Raw genomic sequence first — 19,293 nt, 5'->3', positions numbered from 1 at the left:
GCTCAGTGTGTCAGCCTTTCTCCAACCACAAGGTTCCCAGAACATCACTGACCTGCGAGTGGTGGGTGAAGGTGGCCGCACCTGGACCAGAATGAAGCCCATGCTCTGCAAGTACTGGATGTACTGCTGCAAGAAGGCATTGCACATCTCCTGCAGCCAGGGCTCCTCCTTCACCTTGCAAGGCAGAGCTTCTGTTGAGTCACAGCTGTGGCTGCGGTCCCTCCCTGAAGCTGTGGAGTCATTTGAGCGGTGGCGTTTCTGGAACAAAATGACTTCCTAAGGAGACCTGTCCCCAGCAGGTGACACTCACTGGAAGACCACCAGCTGCTCTGGTTGAATGAAGGGCAGATGTTCCTCTGCCAGAGAACACTAACAGCACTGTCCTAGTGCATGTGCCAAAACACAAGATCCAAATTTTACCCAGCCATGGACTGACCTAACAATACTTCAACAGACTTCAGGAAAAGGTGTTCTGGCAGAAGGGAGTAATTCACAACTCCACCCCCAGAGCACAAAAACTTCCACAAAGTTTTAGTGGCTCACAACTAGTTTACACAGAGCTCTAAAGAGCTTCAGCTCCTACTGCTATTGTAAGAGTCCAATCCCCTTATGGATCTTGCTGACTTCTCAGGATTTACTAGTAGTTCAGTAGCACTGAGTGGGAATAGTGTTTCTCTTTAGCCATTTTGTAGTTCTCCTTTTAGTGTCCTGAATACTCCCTGTCTTTGTGCTGAGAGACTGAGGTTTCCTTTCCCGATTTCCCTCCTTCAAGCCTTTGGCTCTTTTACAAGTTTCTATCTGCCCTTTCATTCACCTGTCCCAGGAGCACTCTCTTTACCTGGGGTAAAGAGATTTTACCTCTTTTTACCTCTCCAGCTACTCTCTAATCTTCTCTAGTTCACTGCCTTTGCCACAACATGCTTGGTCTCACACTTACTGTCCAGATGAAGACATTAATACACTAATATTTTAGAAATATACCGGAATATTACCCAAAACACTAACACCCTTTTCTGATGTACTCTAAACAGTTTGCCCTTTACGTACAACTGTCCACGAACTGAAGAAATCCACTGAGCTGTCTGCTGTACAGGCAGCTAGTGCACAGTACAGGAGCAGTTCAAATTTCTCTTCACATTGTGTTCTGTTTTACTGGGAACCAGGTTCCTGCTTGCACAATACCTCTCATTTCACAGGCTACTCAGGTTTCTCTTGGTTTCCTTGTAGTTTTTTTTTTCTGCTCTGACCAATCTGAACAGGTACACAGCATCGCAATGATTGGCATCTCCTATATACTGCAATGAATGATCTGGAGATATAGAACCCAATACACAGCCTTGAAACCCCTGTTGCCAGGTTCCTTAAATTGAATAACCAATTTTCCTTTTACTCTGTTCCAAAAACAAAGTGGAGTTCTCATTCTGTGATGATACTTTTCCTTTCTCTTTTGAGTGCTCAATTTCTGTAGCAACCTCGGTTTAAAGACCCTGTCAGAATCCTTTTGACATTTAGATAAATTCCAACAACCTGTTCTTCCCTGCTGATACACATGTAGACCATGAATAGCTGGTGAAGGATCTTCACCGGTTAGAGCCTGTCAGCTTGCAACCTGCTCAGGATTCAGCTGGTTTACTTCCAATTGTTCCAGCTATTTGTTGGGTTCAGGCAAGGTTTACCAGGTCTGGCTGCTGAATGCATAAAGTCAAGTTTTGCTTCTTCAACAGACCAGTACCAGGCAACACTTTCTGATGGCTTTGCTAGACTCAGCCCTGAATTCCCTGGGTAGAAAACATAAGTCTGTGTTCCCCAGGGATGGTGTGGCTGCAAAAGAAAGGCTCTGAGGATCCAAGGATTTTCTCAGTCTCTGTCTTAATAGGATGCTAAGGCATCCTGTAATGCAGGGGTGAGCTTAGAACAGCCCTGTCTTGGGAAAATATTGCAAAGCCATTCTTTGCCCAAGTGCATGAAGCCCAACCCCATTAGTGGTTGCTGACACTCACCTTCCCCTCTACCTTGCACTGCTGGTCAGTCTGAATCTGCTGCCGGAAGGCCGGGTCAAAGAGCAAGGGGGTAGCACAGTAATGAACCAGGCGTGAGGACTGCTTCAGGGTCTCCAGGTCTGCCAGCTGCACAGCACAAGAGGAACACAGTTAAAACACACATCCCTCATCAAGACTGGGAACAAGCTGCTAAAACACTGTGCTGTTGATGGGGATCAAACTCTAAAGGGAAGCCCCCAGCTTTACAGCTTTTCCAGTGCTCGGCAGTGAGGCTCCATTCCCAAGGCTGGTGCTAGAGTCCAGCAATCCCAGAAGTTCAAGCAGAGAATACTGCTCCATGCCCAAAGAGCATCCCCAGCATACACTCTGCTCTGAGTTCCAGTGGTCCCCTTTGCTACTGGCAAAATGGTGCACTCAGTGTGCTTTAAGAAGACCTGGGATGTACTCACACTGATGGGCATGTTGGACTGTGCTGATCTCTGCTGCCAGGTAACAAAGAGGTTCTCAATCTTCATCTGCTTCTCCAGTTCTGGAGGAAAGAGAGCAGCCATAAGAGTATCACACTGCAGCCCCAAGTACTGCTGCTCCCCTTCACTCCCACCTTACTCAGGCCATAACCCATCCCCTCACAGTGCCCTCCCATGAAGAACTCAGAGCTGTCACCCCTGCCAGAACTCTTGCTCCATTCTTTCTGAGCTCCTTCTTCAGGTAGCCTCCCATGACATCAAGCCCCTTGCCTTACCTTTCCTCTCCATGCTCTTGATTTCCAGGAACTGGGCCCCATGCCAAGACACAGGGTCAAAAGGTCCCAAATCAGGTGGACGGGGTATGCGCTTGATGGTGGTGATGTCCCTCAGAGCTTCGTCAAAGGGCACCATGTCGGGGTGGAAGTGCAAGGATGGCAGATTACGGGCAGAGCTGCTCAGGCGGCCTTGCTCCTTGCTAGGTGGGGGGCTGGAGCTTCGGATCAGTGCATCAATCTCCAAAGTGGAGTTCAGGAAAGGATTTGGCTCCTAAGCAAGCAGACACAGCCATGAAAGCCTCCTTACTGCCAGCCTTGGAGAAAAGACCCACAAGAACAAAGTAAACCTGATTTTGGCCATCTGCAGACATATCTGTTAGCCTTCTCCACCACCAGAACTGAGGAGAACTGGCCTTGACCCAGCACGGCCCTAATATGCAGTGGAAAGCCTATGACCCAGCCTCCTCCACCCAAAATAATCTAGCCACAGATAAGTGCTGCCAACAGCAGAACCTGCTTTCCATTCCTCTTCTGGCTGTCTCAAAGAGCAGACAGCAACAGACTGGCTGGACACTGCCACAGTCAGACACATGAGCACCTGGGGATGCCTTGCCAACTGGCACACAAAAGCGCAGAAATGTCTTCATCAGACCACTGAGCTGCCAAGGTTCTTTCTGAAGAGGAAAGAACTGCCCTGCCCAGCCAGGTGCCCTACCTGCTTGCTATCCTCATGCCATGGTGTGTCCATGAAGCAGTAGTGGTGGAAGAGACCCAGCTTCTGGCTGATCAGGCAGTGCACAATGTGAGATCGGGCATTTTGCCACTGCAGCAGACGAATAAGGGAGCAGTTCAGGTTGGCCCCCAGGTCTGGTGACCAGTTGTAGGTGTAGAGTGTCAGCTGGAGAGAGAGAGAAGGGGAAGGAAGGCTGAAAAACCTTCTCAGAGAGGACCCACATGGGCTGCCCTGGTTGGTACTTGCTGCAGCTCCACAGTTTCAAACGGCAAAGCTGAGACAGGGAGAGTGGCAAGAGCTCATTTACAGCCCCCCTGTTAACAGCTACAGGAGCAGTGGTGGTACTTGCACTGGCAGCACAAGAGCCAAGCTTGATGTGGACCTTGCTGTGGGGAAGAAAGGGTACTCTTTGTAGTCCACAGTGGAGCAGCTGAAGTGAAACACATCGAGGGTTGCTGCCCTCTAGTGATCCCTACAGTGCTGCAGGGAACCAGCAGCTCTGCTTGCAGCATGAGCAGAGATGTTCTGCACAGTTTGTTTGGAGGGTTCCTTTCTAGGGAAGGCAGTTGGCCTGCAGCAGCACTCTTCCTCTACTATTTCTAGCCTTGGGACATCTGGGGACAGCTTGGCTTTCAGGAGACAACAGGCATCATCCCCTACCTTTTTGTCGATAATCTCTATGAAGAAGAACCTTTGTCGAGGTGCCAGGTCTCGTCCAACAAGGCTTGGGTCAGACCCTCTCTCTGTTGAGCTGAATTCCATAGCCTCGAAGCGCTGGAGGCCTTTGTGAACTGGAAGGCAGAGTTATTACCCTCAGACCAGTTCATTCCCCTCTTGCATCCCACATGCAATTAAGGTGGCCTGACAGGATGTTGTGCCACAGAACTGTTCAGCTTGTCTAGAAATCAGCAGAGCAAATTTGCATCAAGCATATCTGAGAATAAGGTGTCAGGAGCTGAAAACAGACAACCCACTGCCCACCTCTGGGCACAAGCAGTCTGTCACAAAGAACAGCAAAGCACAGCAAAGAGGGGAACTCCGCTCACCCATCTTGCATCCCTAGAGCCTCCAGCACAGAGTTCTGTGGAGCCTGGACAGCCACTCACCCTGTTCTGTGCTGCAACGCCACTGCTGGAAGTTGCGTCCCAGCAGGATGAAGCGTCTGATGGCTCCAGGGCGGGGGCTGGCGCTCTGGCCAGGCTTGTAGGGCAGGAAGGCAGTGCCCCCATGGTAGCTGCAGGGAAGAGCACCAGAAGTGGCTGACAAATAGAGCCATGGGAGGAGACGCTGGCACAGCTGACTGGTCTTTGCTGGTGTAAAACAGCTCCCTACAAACTGCAGAACTCACCAGATCTGCTCGAACACCTTGACAGTGGTGTCACTTGCGAGGGCAGTGACCAGGCTCACCACTTCCACCAGGATGGAGGACAGGAGGAAACGGGACACAATCTCTGCTGAGCACTGCTGCACTGATGGGCACCCTGTATGGAAGAAGTACTCTAGGACAAGGTGCCAAGCTGCCCCAGAGCCAAGCACTGCCTGCCTGGGCAGTGGAGAGGGCTAAGGGAACCCCGCTCCAGGCCTGCTGCCCAGAGCAGGCCATGTTCCTGCCTTGCCAAGGACTGAGGCAGGTAGAGCTGGCAAACAAGGATGAAGATGAAGGCTCTCCTCTGAAGTGGGACCTGGACTAAACTCCCTGCATGCCTCAAGCTTGGCACTTTATTCCCCCTCTTTATTCTTGCCACAGCTATGTAATGCTGATGCTGGCCCTGAAACCAACAGGGGTGTGGAGAGGTCTGAAGAGAGATAAGGTGTATAAGTAGGTAGAGATAAGAAAGGGTTGAAGGTGGATGGCCTGGTGCCATATAAGGACTTGTGCTCAGCTCCAAGGAGAAAGGTCCATCCTCAGCCCACCTGGAGGAGTTTGGACCCAAGATACATACCCAAATGGTTCATGAATGCCATCCACTGCAGACAGGTTTGACTGAAGAGTGGGTGCATGGTACCTACATCTCCTTCTTCCAATTGGCAGGCTCTGCGCCTGGAAAGAGGAAAGGGAAGCAGTTATACTGGATCAAAGTCAATAGCAGTGAAGGCACAATGGTGCAATGGTGTCTCCCCACCCAGCTTCAGAGTTGAGCCTGAGAGGCTCCCTTTTGGGGTTTTTACAGCCCTTGAGCTTGGTCCCTCTGAATCAGTAGCCACAGGGGTGTCAGGTGTTGCACAGGGCCCCACAATGCAGGGAAGGGATCTCTGACAGAGAGAACCAGCAGTGCTCCCAGCAATAAGGATGGAGGCTTTCTGTGTGGAAAGCAGCTCCTGTAACTGGCTGTGTAAGGGAGAAACTGCAAGGAAAGGGGATGTGGTCCAGAGGGTTAAGATGCAGACAGAGCCAGCAGGACATCAGGCTGCAGAGTGCTGTGCAGCAGATGGGAACAACACCCCAGCTGCCTGGCCTGCAGAGGTTGTGCTTACCTCTGTGCCTGTTCCAGTTCAGCTGTGGCTGTGGCCCGATCCTGGCTCAGATGCTGCTTGACACTCTCAGTCTTGTGCCGCCGCCTTGTGCGAGCCTCTTCTGGTCTCTCCAGCACAATGTCATCAGTAGTCTTGGGGCTACCCAGCTCTGAGGACTCTGTCTTGCTCTAGGGAGAAGGAGGGGAGTTATGGCTGTGCACATGCACAGCCCAGACAGTGCCCTGATCTCAAAATCCCTATGATCAGCCTGGTCTCCTGATCCCAGCCAGATTCCTCCTCTCTGTTCCTCCTGGTGAGACATACCATGAGGACCTACAAACACTGCTCCCCACTGGTCCCTCAAGATTACCAGCATGTCCCAGAAGCTGCGGCGCCCCAGCTTGCTTGTGGGTGTCACTGGCTCCCCAGAACTGGACGAAGGGGCAGAAGTGAAGTGCAAGGGTGGAGGACAGCTCCTGCCAGTCCCACCAGTGGTGAGGGCCAAGCCCTTGGTCTCAGACATGGTCCTCCTTAGGCCTCCTGTGGAGACAAATGCAAATCAGACTCTACAGAGCCTCCCACTGTGACACTGTGCCTGTGTATCCCACTGTGGCTGGTCAGAATATGGCTGGAGATAACCTTCAGCAACACCCAGCAAAGTAGATTCAGTCTCACGGAGTAGACAGACTTGTAAATATCTCTTCCAACCCTCACTTCTATCATGCTTCTTCCCTGATACATCACACAGTGTAGCTTGCAGTTCCCTCCCTCCCAGCCCCTCAGCCCTGGTTGTCCCAGCACAGCCATTTCCTGCAGGCCAGGCAGCAGAAGCAAGGCTGATTGGGAGCTCAGGACTGCCATCCTGGCTGGGTTCTCACCTGCAGAGCTCAGGTCCTCCACGTCGGTGGCACTCAGGGGGCAAGAAGATTCCACACAGAGCGGGGCTGGTAACACGAGGAACTCCATGACAGCATCGCAGAGAGCGTGGCGCAGGGCCCCGCGCAGCTTCTCTGACAGCTGCATCAAGCTGATGTTGCCCTTCTCCCAGATATCCAGGCGCACCAGCACGCAGGGCTCTGTAGGAACAGGGCAGTCCTACATGGCTCTGCAGCCTCACACTTGGTGGTCCAGGAGATGCAGAGGCAGTAGGGAACTGGCAGCTTGTGACCACCCCCTACCTGAATGTGGAGTGCCATCCCCTGGCTGGTGCTTGCTGACCGCAGTGAGGCTTTCAAAGTCGGTGTCCTGCAGCAGGCCCACGACAGGAGAGGAAAGAGGCAGCTTCAGGGGGTCAGGCTTCTCCCCATGGGCCAGCGAGGTGGGGCTGCCATGCTCATCCACAAATGTCAGTGCAATGCATGCGATTCCTGCGGGGGAGAGTCCGAGGGAGCCTCCATCAGCCCAGCACCAGGTGCACTCCTACCAGCCCTGCCCACTGCATGCCACCCCACACCTGGGACCATCGTGTCATCACGTGGGTTGCACAGTGCCATGGGACAGGCAGGGCCCAGAGGAGGGGACACAGCCAGGGGAGCTAGGTGCACCCGTGGGGAGCCAGGGTAAGCTGAGTGGTGTTTGGCACAAGTTGTCCCCATCACCCCAAGAATCTTTCTCCTGCTGCATCACAGCAGCTTTTGCCTTATCCTGCAGGAGTTTCCTGGGTTGTCCAGTCCCATATTCAAGAGGGAACTGCCTCCATGTGCCCCAAGGAGGGCCTTTATGTAAAGAGAGCCAGGATGGGGCTCACCATCCCTGTCCTCTTAAGGGACAAAGTAACCAGAACTCTTCAGCCCAGAAACTCTTCAGCAGCCCTCTCCAGGCTATGAAGGGCCTTGAGTCCCTGCAGAGGAAGGCTGTATTAATGATAACTCTTTGCAGATTACGTTCATGGCCTGCTCCCCACTGTACAAGATCTGATCCTGACGCCCTCTCCATACACTCCTATCTCAAGCAGGATGACACGTAGTATTAGCCTGGAGTTGCTGCAGAGTAAAGTTTAGGCCCTTCCTGTAGCCTCCCTGCACTGAACCTGACACACACTTGACAGGAGAGTTCAGAGCAGAGCATGGTGCCTGCTCCACATCCCACACACTGCAAGGCCTGGATCACACAGAAGGAGAAGCCCTGATACAGACTGGAGCAGAAACAGGAGATCATTCCCTCAGCTTGCTGGCCAAGGCATCAGGGAGGCAACAGCAGGGATGGAATCATGAGATCCAAACCCCATGCTATTACTCTAGATGCTCCCATCCCCTTTCAAAGTCTCCTGACTAAGCCAGCAGTCAGGATGACAAAGCTGCCAAGGGGTGATGTACCCAGATGCAAACCACTTCAGCTCCACAGCACTGCTTGGCCCATACTCTGTCCTTCCCCATCCCAGCGAGGATGGGAGTAACACCAGACTCCACTGCCACACAGCAATCAAACTGGACCCAACTGGACCCAAAACACCGTGTGGAGGATGGGTGCCCTCCCTGGGCTGAGACAAGTCGAGCTCCAGCAGGCTGTGCCCAGGTCTGAGCAGCAGCAGCACAAACACCTGATCTCCATCATTCCTAATGCAGGATAAGCTTTACAGCAGCCTTTCCTCCAAGAGATGCCAGATGCAAGGGGGAGGGCACTGGGATAGACACGCTCCCAAAGGAGAGAGGTGAGCAGCTCACTTGAACTCACACTGAGGAAAGGAAACTCTACACCTATAAACACCCCTTCACTTGAAGAAAAGTGCAGGAGCTGCCTTATCTCAGATGTGCTCTGCAGCTCTGACATGTCTCTTCCCTAGACAGGCACAGGAACAACCCTTTATCCATCAAACAACAGAGTTCAACAATTTTCTAAACATCAAAAGTATTGGGGACTAGGACTTCACCCAGAACAGCAAATCTGCCCCATGTGACAGTGTGTACAGGATCTCCCAAGCAGACTTCCTCTCTCTAACCAGTGAAAGGCACAAATTCCACATCTGTCTGGCTTGACAGTCAGCCATGGGCTCACCAGAACGATGTTCATGCAGGTCACTGTAGACTAAGATATGGATACTTCCCTAATCCCGGACAGACTCTCACACTGAGCCCCTTCAGCCTTCCCCTCCCTGGCAGGTTTCCCTGTCACATACATTCCTGTAGGTACACTCTGCTTCTGTCCATCTCAGGTGAGGACATGAAAATAAGCAAGAACAATGTCTCACATCCTCCTTATTCTGGGACACATGCTCTAGAGAGGGAGCATCCACAGCAGTGCTATCAAGCAGGCCAGGTCAGCAGCTGAGGGAGCAGACTTCTCATTTGCATATGTTCCCTGTGACAAGGCTGGTTTGCCAAGAAAGTGCCAAGCACTGCACACCCTGCAGCTGGCTCAGTCGCTCTGGGGCAGGGATGATGGCTGCTCCTGCCCCAGAAGCAGGAAGGCAAGACTTCCCACCACAGGGAACAAAGCTTCCAGTCTTATTACAGGAGCACAGAGAAGCTGCAATGCAACCATTAAATCCCAGGTAAGAGACAGGTAAGCAACTCCAGAGCTGAATTCTGGGGCTATGGGAAGAGATATGTTAGCAAGAGCTGCCAAGGACCTTACTGCCCAATGCTATGAAGTTTGGCTGCATACTCATCCATCTCACCCCACGGAGAGGTGGAGTTCTAGGGAGCTGCTACCTCCCATATGTGGGACACTGAGCCTCTGACTCAGGCTCACTGAAATACCAAGTAAACATCTAGTGGTGCCTGGCCCCTTTAGCCCCTTGGTGTGCAAGGGAACCTCCCACCCCAGGACAAAGCCAGAGACAGTGATGATGCTACACTCTGGAGCACAAAACCACATCTGAAACATCATGACGAGTCATCCTGAGGGAGAAGATATCTGTTGGGAGCTGTGGGGGAAAAGGGCGAAGGAGTTTTAGAGTTCACTGCTTGCAAGCCAACAGGGCAGCACACGGACCCTCAGCAGCTGGGGAATGCACAGCTGCCATCTCAGGGCAGCAGGTTCTGTTTGTTCATTTATCTATCCAGGAAAAAAGAGAAGGATTAGCCAAATGGACACATACAGACAGACACATAGAGGAGTCAAAGCTGAAGCCACAACACAAAGAAAACAAGAACAGCAGGGACCAGAGGGGCCAGGAAGCTGCACAGGAAAGGGAACTGGAGTAATACTTGGAGCTGCATGTGCTACCTTGGAAGTGGGAGAGTGGAAAGAGGTGCTGCACAAGGTCCGACATGGTACCTACACAACAGAAGAACATCCAGATGCTGCGTGAGGGGCACGAGACACACAATGGCCAGGTAACAGACCACATGGCCCAGACAAAACACGACACAAAAGCCTGCTACAGGATGAGCCCTATCCAATCCCTTATCCAGCAGTCCAGAGAAAAAGGCAAGAATATTGCACCCACAGCCTATGCTCAGTTCCACACAACATTCATTCAGCTACCCCGCTGTGGCAAAGGCTTCAGCAATAATTGTGCTCCGTTCTCCAGCCCCACTGAGACTCTGTGCCCCACACCTATTGAGGTCTTGCTGCATCTTGCCCCCACAGCTACTGAAACCTAGAGCTGCTCCCTACAGGAACAGGACAAGCTTAGCAAATTGCTCTGTGGGAGGCCTTGGTTTGCTCCCCCACACATACAAGGGCATGCAGTTCCCAAGCACACATCCCGCCCACCTCCCAGCCATTTGAGGAACACGCTGCCCTGACACCACCCACCTCAGTCACTCAGTGCTCCAACATGAGAAACAGCTCCCCAACACACAGCCCCATACCCTGATCAGAAAGGAGTTGTGCATGGTACCTTTGCCACCAGTGCCTTGGCCGCCTGGCTTGTTGTACAGATAGAGATCCTGGTCAGGGACGCTCCCACTGTGGTTGAAGTAATGCTAAGGAGAGCAAGGAAGAACAGTGACAGAGACTAAAGAATTTGCCTTAACTGGAAGCAGAGGCCCATGCATGTGCAGAGCTCATCACCAGACCTCTAGCAAGCAATCCAGACCTACTTAAACACTTGTCAGCACAGCCTTGGCCACTTTTGGGCAGAAGGACCCTCCTACAGCTCTGTACAATGTTATATGGCACTACACATCTGGCCTCACCTTCTACCCTTGCTACAGGTAGCTGCTCCTGAACTTTCATTACGCCTCAAGTTTCAGTCCTTACATCTGAGGAGCCATGCAAGGACTCAAGTTCAGCTTTGCACAGGTGTCTTCTCCTGTGCTCCTGGGAGAAGACTGTGGGCATGAACTTGCTTTTTGCACATCAAGCAACTACTTATACCAAAGCAAGGTCTGCCCAAACTTATACCAGGCCAAAGAGGAACAGCTCATAGTCCTGTGAAACTCCTCCAGGCTTCAGTATTCAGTGTCACTTCCTCTCTGACACTACATGGCAGAGCTGAGAACATAATGACTGAGCTGCCCCAACAAATGCCCCTAACAGCAGGTGTAAGCTGGGCAGGCTGCTGCCTCAATGCATACCCCTCCTCACCTTGAAGTGGTGCTCCACGTTGCTGTCCGTGTACTTTGGGGTGTGCAGGAAGATGAGCAGGTTCTGACGCAGGTAGTAGGCCACAGCATGCAGCCAAGGCATGGCAGAGGGTGGCAGTGTGAACTGCAGGACCTCTGTGGGTGGTGTCCCAGGGGGCTGGATAAACTGTACAGAGAAGGTTTTAAAACTTAGCTGAGACCTACAGGATGCTCTGGGGCTCTGATACTGATCCAAATTATGCCAGCTGGCTGCGTAAAGGGAGAGTATGGTCCCCACAACTCAGATCCACAGACAGCACCCTGAGACAGATATGGGCAGATGTTCCAGAGGTAGTCACTGGGAGGCACTGCCATGCTGGAAATCCCATCAAAGGGCATCTCCCACCTAGCCTGGAACCCACGCAGTTTATATCTCAGAGAATGCTAGCTTGAGAAAGCACTGGAGCAAGGAATGGAATTCAGCAAACTGCCCTGGGGCAGGAGAGGCTGAGACAGGTCAAAAATGTTACGGTCTCCGAGATGAGCAGAGGAGATATCCAGTGAGGTACCTCCACATCAGCTGGGGTCAGCTTGCAGTTCCGCACCAGCATCACCGTGATGATATCCAGAGTGGCCTCATCCAGGCGTCTGCGCAGCACTTTCACCAGCTCATCTGTGATCTCGGGCCCTAAGAGGCAAGCAGAGATGCAGGCAGCTTTTCCACCCTGTTCAGTAAGTGGCCACAGCCACCCCTCCCTTGCCTGTTCAGGATGTACCACCCTCAGTTACTTCCCACAGGGAACATATCTTTCCCCATCATCAATTTCTTCAGGCATCTATTTCTATCTGTTCATGACCACAAAAAGTTACTACTACAACAGGCAACTACAAATGTACACCTACACAGGGAAAGCTGGCATAAGCCACCTGATCTGCAGGAGTTTTCATGGTGGGCCATGGATCCTTTCCTCACATTCTCATCCACACAGAATGGAGATCCCCTCTGGGCTACAAAAAGGCAGCTTGCTTGGGAGGGAGATACTTTCTGTACCCTTCAAGCAAAGAGGGCAGGGACTGGAGCTCTATTCCTCTGCTTTTCATCAGCACAGTCCATCTGCTCCCAGGTGCTCTGACACTTACCTGCTGGAGCAACACCATGGACCATCAGCTGGATGTGCCTGTCCACCTGTCCCACAGGGCGAGTAGAGTCCACACTACGGCAGGAGGCTGTGTCCAGAGAGGAACGAGAACCCTGGAGAAGGAAAAACAGCCACATGGAAACACTTTCCATATGAATTTGGGCTCCATCATTGTCTTGGGCTGTCAGCAAAGTCAGGCAGAACCCACTCACTGCTGCACTCATCCTACACAAAGTCCACGTTGCTGGAACTATTGAGTTTTCTTATCTCCAATGAGCAAGAACACCAACATCCACTAACAGAGAGCAGCAGACTCACCATTAGATCCTCAGTGTAAATGGGCTCCTGGCTGCGGGTCAGTGCCAGAGAGCGAGACACTGGACTAAGGACACTCTCTGCTTCCCACACCTTCCCACTGTAGGTGGTTTCAGTCAGCCTGAATACAGGAGAAAGACATGTCAGCCTCCATTCCTCAGGACAACAGCATCAGAGCTCCACAGGAGATCCACATCTTTCTTGCTCTCTCCTATGCACTTTCTGGGGACTAGTCCTTGCAATACTGTAGAAAAATGGCTCTCTGGTTCCTCCTAAAAAAATCATCCTTTTCCCTCCAATGTAAAGGTTTAGCGTGGGGAGAATCTGAGAGGTCTGGCTTGATGTGACTCCATCTCATCAGAAATCAGATATTTGCTGCTTGCTTGGGTCACAGCAGTCCCTGAAGCTGGGCAGGCATTTTCTGCTGCAAGGAGCTCTTGGTCTGGTGTAACACATGTAGCAGGGCAGGGTCAGGCCAACAAGTCAAGCTGGCTTCTTACCGGAGGTAGAAAACAGATTTAGTGGCACGTTCCTGGTAGACAAACATATTCTTCCTGTTCACCACAGAGAAGGCGTTGAGCACAGAGCGAAGTGCCTGGATAGCTGTGGGCAATGTGGGATGTTAGCTACCCCACACACCCTTCTCTCGTGTGACAATCCAGCCAGAAGCCAGACTCATAACATGCAAAACAAGGAGAAACCTGGGCTGTACACACCTCGTGAGACTCCCATGTTGGGGCCCATCTTGAGGCGTGAGTGCACGTGGATGAGTGTGCTCCAGACAACATCACAAGCAAAGTGCCCTGGCATGAACTGCATGGTGGCAGCCAGGTAGTCCCGGGGCTGGTAGCTCTCCTCTACAGAGTAATCTGCAATGAACATAGGACACAGCTGAGGCCACAGTGTGGAGTCACCATCTTTTTAGTCACCCATGGGCATGTAGAGGCACTGCTGCTGAGGCATGGCCAGGGGCATATTCATACCATCTGTGGGCATGACACGCTGCCTGTACGAAGTATAGGGTGTTTCACTCTTCCAGATGTCCTCTTCACTTTCTGCCACTAGTAATGAGTTGCATATGTGGCTATCATGCAGGTCCTGCAGCAACAAGCGCTGCAAAGGATGAGAAAAGATTGGTTCTATTGCTTGCATCACCCACAGAAGACAGCATGGAGGAGGGCTTGGGGCCAGACCAAGTCCCTTTTCCTTTGACTCCCAAGCTGAGACTCTTTCAGCTGAGCTGGCTCCCCAGGCCTCCTCTAAGCTAGGCCCAGACCAGAAAATGTCCAAAGGTCCCTTTTCATTCAAGCAAATCATGACTTGCAGCTCTGCCCCTGCCCTCTAGATTTGTTACCTGATTGACAACCCTGCAGATTTCACTGATCTTCTTCACCACCAGCTGGTTGAGACTCTGGCACTCCCCTGGCTGCTCCTCTTCCGTCTCTGCTGATGCTGCCTTCTCCACACTCAGGCTGCTTCACAGGGAAAAGGAGAGAGGAGTCAGCAGAGCACCTGAACAGTGCCTGTCCCTGTGTGCCAGGAGCAGGAAAACAGTAGGGAAGGGTGGCTGCTTTCCCCTTATGGAAGACGAGTCTAGTCCTGCAGATCCCCACAACAGGAAGGAGATCCCCTCTGGAGATAAGGGAGTGGCAATAAGGTCCTGGTACAAAGAAATCATGGACAGACAGTGGGATCCTACTTACCGTGTGTGGTAATAGACCTCCACTCGGTCCTGATGAATTTTTATTATGAGCCAGAAATCTGGCATGAGGGGACACCTGGGCTCCTGGTCGCTCATTAATGCCTCCTCATACTCCGAGTCACTGCTTCCCCCATCATAACCTGCAATGTATCCTTGTTTCAGTTCCAGGCTGCCTGGCAAGCCAGCCAGCCTCCTCCTTTTGCACAGCAGGCTCTAGGAGAGCAGAGCCATTCACCAGCCCTGTCCTCAGTGCTCATCCCATCCCAGGCTCACAGTTCTCCATGCACCCAGCATCTCCTGTGACCCTCATGTCCCCAGATGTGACTGCCAGCATCTGTCCACACACTGTCAGCCACCCCTGCCCTGGCAGACTCACCCAGGTGGTCAGAGTCCATGCTGCCCTGACTTGACACGAGGCTCTGCACACGGCTGGGACGCTGCTTGCTTGAGCCTGCAAAGAGGAATTTGATCATGGGAGCACTTGCTAAGCTCCTTCACACAACCCACCTGCCAGAGAAACATTACACCACAGGACAACCAGACACTGCTAACCACGGGGAGGAAGTGTTGGAGAATGGGGTTCTCATAGCCATTACTGGAGTCACCAGGAACTTCATTTCATTAGTGATACCAGTGTGGCAGCACAGCCCTGGGTGCTGCAAAGCAATGAATTGTCAGTACCCTGGCAAGGAAGAGACCAACAGTGCAACACCACCAATTCTAGTCTTCATTAACTGACAGAGGTGTACCAGTTATGATTTGTATGCTACAGCCAAAATGGGGCCCTTCCTTTCAAAGTACATACTGCCCCCATTCACAGTTCCTACCTTCCCTGCCCTGTGTCACAGAGTCAGCCAGGCTTGCTGCAGATGGTGTCACCAATGGCGATTTCTCACTGTTGCCCTTTTCAGAGGAAGAGGATGGCAGTGACTGTATGGTTGTTTCAAGAGCTGCCTCCTCCAGAGAGTCATGGCCAGGTGCTCTGCTCTGCTCAAGGCTCGGTGCTTCTCCTGGGACCTGTACACAAGGCAAGATTGCAAAAATTACCAGAAAAAAAGGTACTGAAAAAACTCCAGTCATACTCCTGCATCCTTCTACCTTCTGTCACCAGTGCCCCACACCTTTCCACCAACAGACTGCCTCAGTATCCCTCACCTCATCCTGTGCATGGCTGCCTCCATGTATGGGGTTTCCTGTTTCTAGCACAGTGCGTGTCTCACTCTCTGGCCACCCCCAGAGACACTGGGCTTCTTCTGGGAGGACACAGCTTGTATGGTGTAGCTCAGAGCCCTCTGCCTCTGCTTCACTGCTCTCCTCCTGGCCTGCCTGGCCCAGGGCTGTCCTGGTGCCTTCTCCATCTGGCTGCTGCAAGCATGGTGTACCCGAAGGGTCTGGAGCTGCATGCCTGGAGTGCAGGCGGCTGATGGAGATGTAGTGGTAGTCATTGCCTTCTGCATTGAGAACATAGCCTGGCAGAGCCATTCTTCTGAACTCCTGGAACATAGGGAAGAATCAGCATCCCACTAGCTAAGCGAGTGATACTGCCTCAGGGCTTTCTCATTACCTCTTTGAACTTCTCCAGGGAGAGCTCAGGTCCAAAGACAAACTGGAGCAGCACCACCTCACTGTGGCAGCTGGGCCGCCCTTTGGAGTTATAGATATGTGTGGCCACTCGGTGCAGGATGGAGGTGCTGATGACCTGCGAGTGGCGCAGTGCAGACACAATCTCATCATCCAGGAGCCAGCGAATCTGAGCAGAGCAAGGACACAGAGCAAAACCTAGGTGACCAGCATTCTCACAGCTACTCCCTTCATGATCCAAGTCCCAGTAAGATCAGGACAGCTTCTCTCATCACCTACATCCCCTCATGTCCTTCTGCATGTATCTAAAAAAAGGTCTTTGATTAGAGGTCTGTCTGTCCAACCCCATCTGTAGGAAAAATTTTGTCAGGGTAATTCTACATTTTTGGGAAGCACAAGATCAACACCTGTCGTTTCAGATGACAGAGGTTGCAGCTTGGAGCAGGCTAGAAGTGCGGAACAGCACTTGTGCCCTGTGGCCACCTTGCACCAGTTGGAGATAAGAAGTAGGCAAGGCTGGCTCACCTCATTCATAGTGGCTTCAATAGCCTGCCTGTGCACTCCAGGGAGGTTTGAAAGTGCAGGGTGTCTAGGAGAGAGGAGAAGGAGAATCAACTGGTCATTCTCATTCATGCAGTCACCACAGTGCAGTTCCCAGGCAGCAAAAGGAACCCACAAAGGGCTCGCTAGATCTGCAGTGTAGCATACCTCTCATCTCCTGTGGATGGCAACCGTTCCAAGTTGTGCATGATATCCTCATCTGAGCGGAAAGAGGATGGCTGCCCTGGAGAGCGTGTGAAGGACACACTGCTCTCTGAGGTGCATCTGTCACAGGAGAGAGAAAGATGAGCATCAGCTGTTGAGCCAGAGAGGAAAAAGGAATCTCTAAAGAAGGTGAGCCCACCCTGGAAAAATCTTAGTTTTCTTAAGGGCTGTTGGAGGGTCAGTGAGAAGAATCCCAAGCCTCGGCACATGGAGAGGACCTGAGACTGGCTGGCTGGGGAGGGCATGTAGAGAGTAGGTATATGACTGGGCCTCTTTCCACCTACCTGTTGTGGAGAATGTCTGCATTGACAACTTCTATCTCCAGAGGCAACGTCAGCACAAAGATGTCCAGGGTCACGCAGAGATCACCCAAGTCAATGCTGTTCAAGCCCTGGCAGCTTTCCAGGCAGCCCAGAACTTCCCCTGAAGAGAGATGACAGAGAAAGACAATCAAGCAAAAGACAGTTCTGCTTATATGCATACACAGCCTGCAGGAAGTGGCTGTCCCACACACCAGGACTGGCTGAAGAAGACCACCATCCTCCACAATCCTTTCATCCTTCCATGACTTCCCCCAGCAAGTGGGAGACCTGGTGAGAAAACCCTTGTTTGATGCTCAGAGATCCTAAGCAGAGGGCCGGAGTCCATACAGGCAGGGCTGGTCCAGAGGGACTTCTGTGTAGGACACAGCATATTTGTTCCAGGGGCTTCTCACAGAGCAGGGACCTGAAAGAAGCCCAACCTATCTTTAACCCCACAGCAAGGCTTGCTCTTACCTAGACAAGTTGGCAGGGACTGCACAGGCATGGAGCTGTGTTGGCTACGCAGCTTCACTGAGCAAGTGAGGTGTACAAAAAGTGGGGGCATCTCCTGCTCCAGGAACTCCTGTTCATTGAGTGAGTCCCCTCCCAGCACACTGAAGGAATCATCATCCTGGTTCACTGTGTTGGAGTCTGAGAGGGAATCTGTATCTGGGAACTCATGCTCCAGCTTCTCACGGTACTCCACTTCCAGCTCTGGATCACTCTCTGTGGCAATGCAGCATCCAGATACAGGTCCTGTTGACACAGATTCCCTGTTAGCAAAGCAGGGAATCCACATCCCCAGAGACCCTGCCAGACACAGTCATACACTGCAAGGTATCACGACAGTGAGACTACAGACATTTTCTTCTCCAGGACAGAGCAAGAAAATTTTACCTTCCTCAGCTGCCAGTTCTGCCTCTGATCCCTCCATGTCCTCACTACCTTTCCTGTCTGCCTGATCCCGAGATGCCTCTTCCTGAGACAAAGAGAGGAAGGGCAAATACTAGAACCATGCCACAGAGTGAAGCAGGCTGTTGGTGAGCCCCCAGGGGCTCAGTCTACCCATGGATCTGCCAGATCCAGATCTGACACCAAACAAAGCTAATTCTCTCCATAAAGACCAAATACCTGCCAGGGCAGCATCATGCCTACCTCTTTCTTGGCTGACGGTGGACAGTAGAAGAAATAGTGAGGATTTGATGGCACCGGCTTGAAATGTAAACTTCCAATTTCCAGGAATTTTTCCTAAAAGAGAAATCCCAAACGCTAAGCAGACATTCCACTCCACCCTCCCGCAGGAGCCAAGCAGAGCATCCATGTTCCTCACCTGGATAATTTTATGCAAGTCAGGGTGTGCCTGGCAGGGCTGTCCAATTTCCAGTAGTGAGAGGGGAAACTCTGAACAGCAGCTGGCAGTCACACTGCTCTTTGGCTCCTCTGTGGGGCTAGCAATGTGATGGGACTCCTGCTCACTGTAGTCCTCCATTTCCGCACTGACAGGATTGTGGACAGGTTGGACAAGCAAATTGAGAAACAGGAATAGTTGTATCTCTTATCTATCCAGCAGGCATCACAGCTCCACCCTGACAGCCCCAGAAACCCTCCCACCACTCATTAACCCAGATTAGTGCTCAGTCTGTCTGGAGCCAGGCCAGAGGCTGATCCTGTGGCCAGGCACTCTACATCACACTACACACCTTCCCTGGGAAACAGAAACATGTGGATGAGTATAGGGACATCCCTGAAGCAATCCAGAGCACCTTACAGTGAATACCATGCCAGCATCCCTAGGGTCCTCGCAACACAGGATGTGCAAAGCTCAGGCCCATGCCAAGAAGCTCCATGAAAGAATCTGTTCCTAAGCTTAAAAAAAGCAATCTGAGGAGTGGAATGTCACTCAGTCTAAGAGCTATTCAAATTAGTAATAGATGGCAGATCTGGGTGCACTGTGTCAATAGCTGTATATCCTTCAGTACTATTTATATAATCAACACTGGGGAAGGTGATTCATATTATCTTACAAACAAAAAAAGGTTCCCACATTTTTTTCTTGCAAAGTAGCACTTGAAGTAGTAGTCATCTGACTTTCCAAACACTGAGTGTT

General features: G+C 51.8%; 1 protein-coding gene across 1 annotated transcript in view; it reads right to left on the bottom strand.

Moving 5' to 3' along the window:
* The window catches only part of SZT2 (SZT2 subunit of KICSTOR complex), a 56,333-nt gene that overhangs the window by 8,998 nt on the left and 28,042 nt on the right, over positions 1 to 19,293 (bottom strand). The window contains exons 29-62 of the mRNA XM_030454975.1: positions 18,517 to 18,682; positions 18,342 to 18,434; positions 18,084 to 18,165; positions 17,661 to 17,942; positions 17,169 to 17,307; positions 16,828 to 16,944; positions 16,645 to 16,708; positions 16,103 to 16,288; positions 15,694 to 16,032; positions 15,366 to 15,555; positions 14,915 to 14,989; positions 14,540 to 14,678; positions 14,191 to 14,311; positions 13,820 to 13,949; positions 13,553 to 13,705; positions 13,337 to 13,439; positions 12,840 to 12,957; positions 12,523 to 12,634; positions 11,952 to 12,070; positions 11,405 to 11,569; positions 10,716 to 10,800; positions 7,108 to 7,296; positions 6,808 to 7,005; positions 6,300 to 6,469; positions 5,951 to 6,117; positions 5,419 to 5,516; positions 4,824 to 4,956; positions 4,582 to 4,709; positions 4,136 to 4,266; positions 3,458 to 3,640; positions 2,743 to 3,013; positions 2,450 to 2,529; positions 2,001 to 2,126; positions 53 to 258 (exon numbers count right to left, since the gene is read on the bottom strand). Coding sequence (XP_030310835.1) covers positions 53 to 258; positions 2,001 to 2,126; positions 2,450 to 2,529; positions 2,743 to 3,013; positions 3,458 to 3,640; positions 4,136 to 4,266; positions 4,582 to 4,709; positions 4,824 to 4,956; positions 5,419 to 5,516; positions 5,951 to 6,117; positions 6,300 to 6,469; positions 6,808 to 7,005; positions 7,108 to 7,296; positions 10,716 to 10,800; positions 11,405 to 11,569; positions 11,952 to 12,070; positions 12,523 to 12,634; positions 12,840 to 12,957; positions 13,337 to 13,439; positions 13,553 to 13,705; positions 13,820 to 13,949; positions 14,191 to 14,311; positions 14,540 to 14,678; positions 14,915 to 14,989; positions 15,366 to 15,555; positions 15,694 to 16,032; positions 16,103 to 16,288; positions 16,645 to 16,708; positions 16,828 to 16,944; positions 17,169 to 17,307; positions 17,661 to 17,942; positions 18,084 to 18,165; positions 18,342 to 18,434; positions 18,517 to 18,682 — 5,058 coding nt within the window. The remainder of the gene's footprint in view (positions 1 to 52; positions 259 to 2,000; positions 2,127 to 2,449; positions 2,530 to 2,742; positions 3,014 to 3,457; positions 3,641 to 4,135; positions 4,267 to 4,581; positions 4,710 to 4,823; positions 4,957 to 5,418; positions 5,517 to 5,950; positions 6,118 to 6,299; positions 6,470 to 6,807; positions 7,006 to 7,107; positions 7,297 to 10,715; positions 10,801 to 11,404; positions 11,570 to 11,951; positions 12,071 to 12,522; positions 12,635 to 12,839; positions 12,958 to 13,336; positions 13,440 to 13,552; positions 13,706 to 13,819; positions 13,950 to 14,190; positions 14,312 to 14,539; positions 14,679 to 14,914; positions 14,990 to 15,365; positions 15,556 to 15,693; positions 16,033 to 16,102; positions 16,289 to 16,644; positions 16,709 to 16,827; positions 16,945 to 17,168; positions 17,308 to 17,660; positions 17,943 to 18,083; positions 18,166 to 18,341; positions 18,435 to 18,516; positions 18,683 to 19,293) is intronic.

The sequence above is a fragment of the Calypte anna genome, chromosome 8 (assembly GCF_003957555.1).
Source record: "Calypte anna isolate BGI_N300 chromosome 8, bCalAnn1_v1.p, whole genome shotgun sequence".
NCBI classification, from domain to species: Eukaryota; Metazoa; Chordata; class Aves; order Apodiformes; family Trochilidae; genus Calypte; species Calypte anna.
Note: the sequence above shows the minus strand (reverse complement) of the source record. Positions and strands in the feature narration are given on the sequence as shown.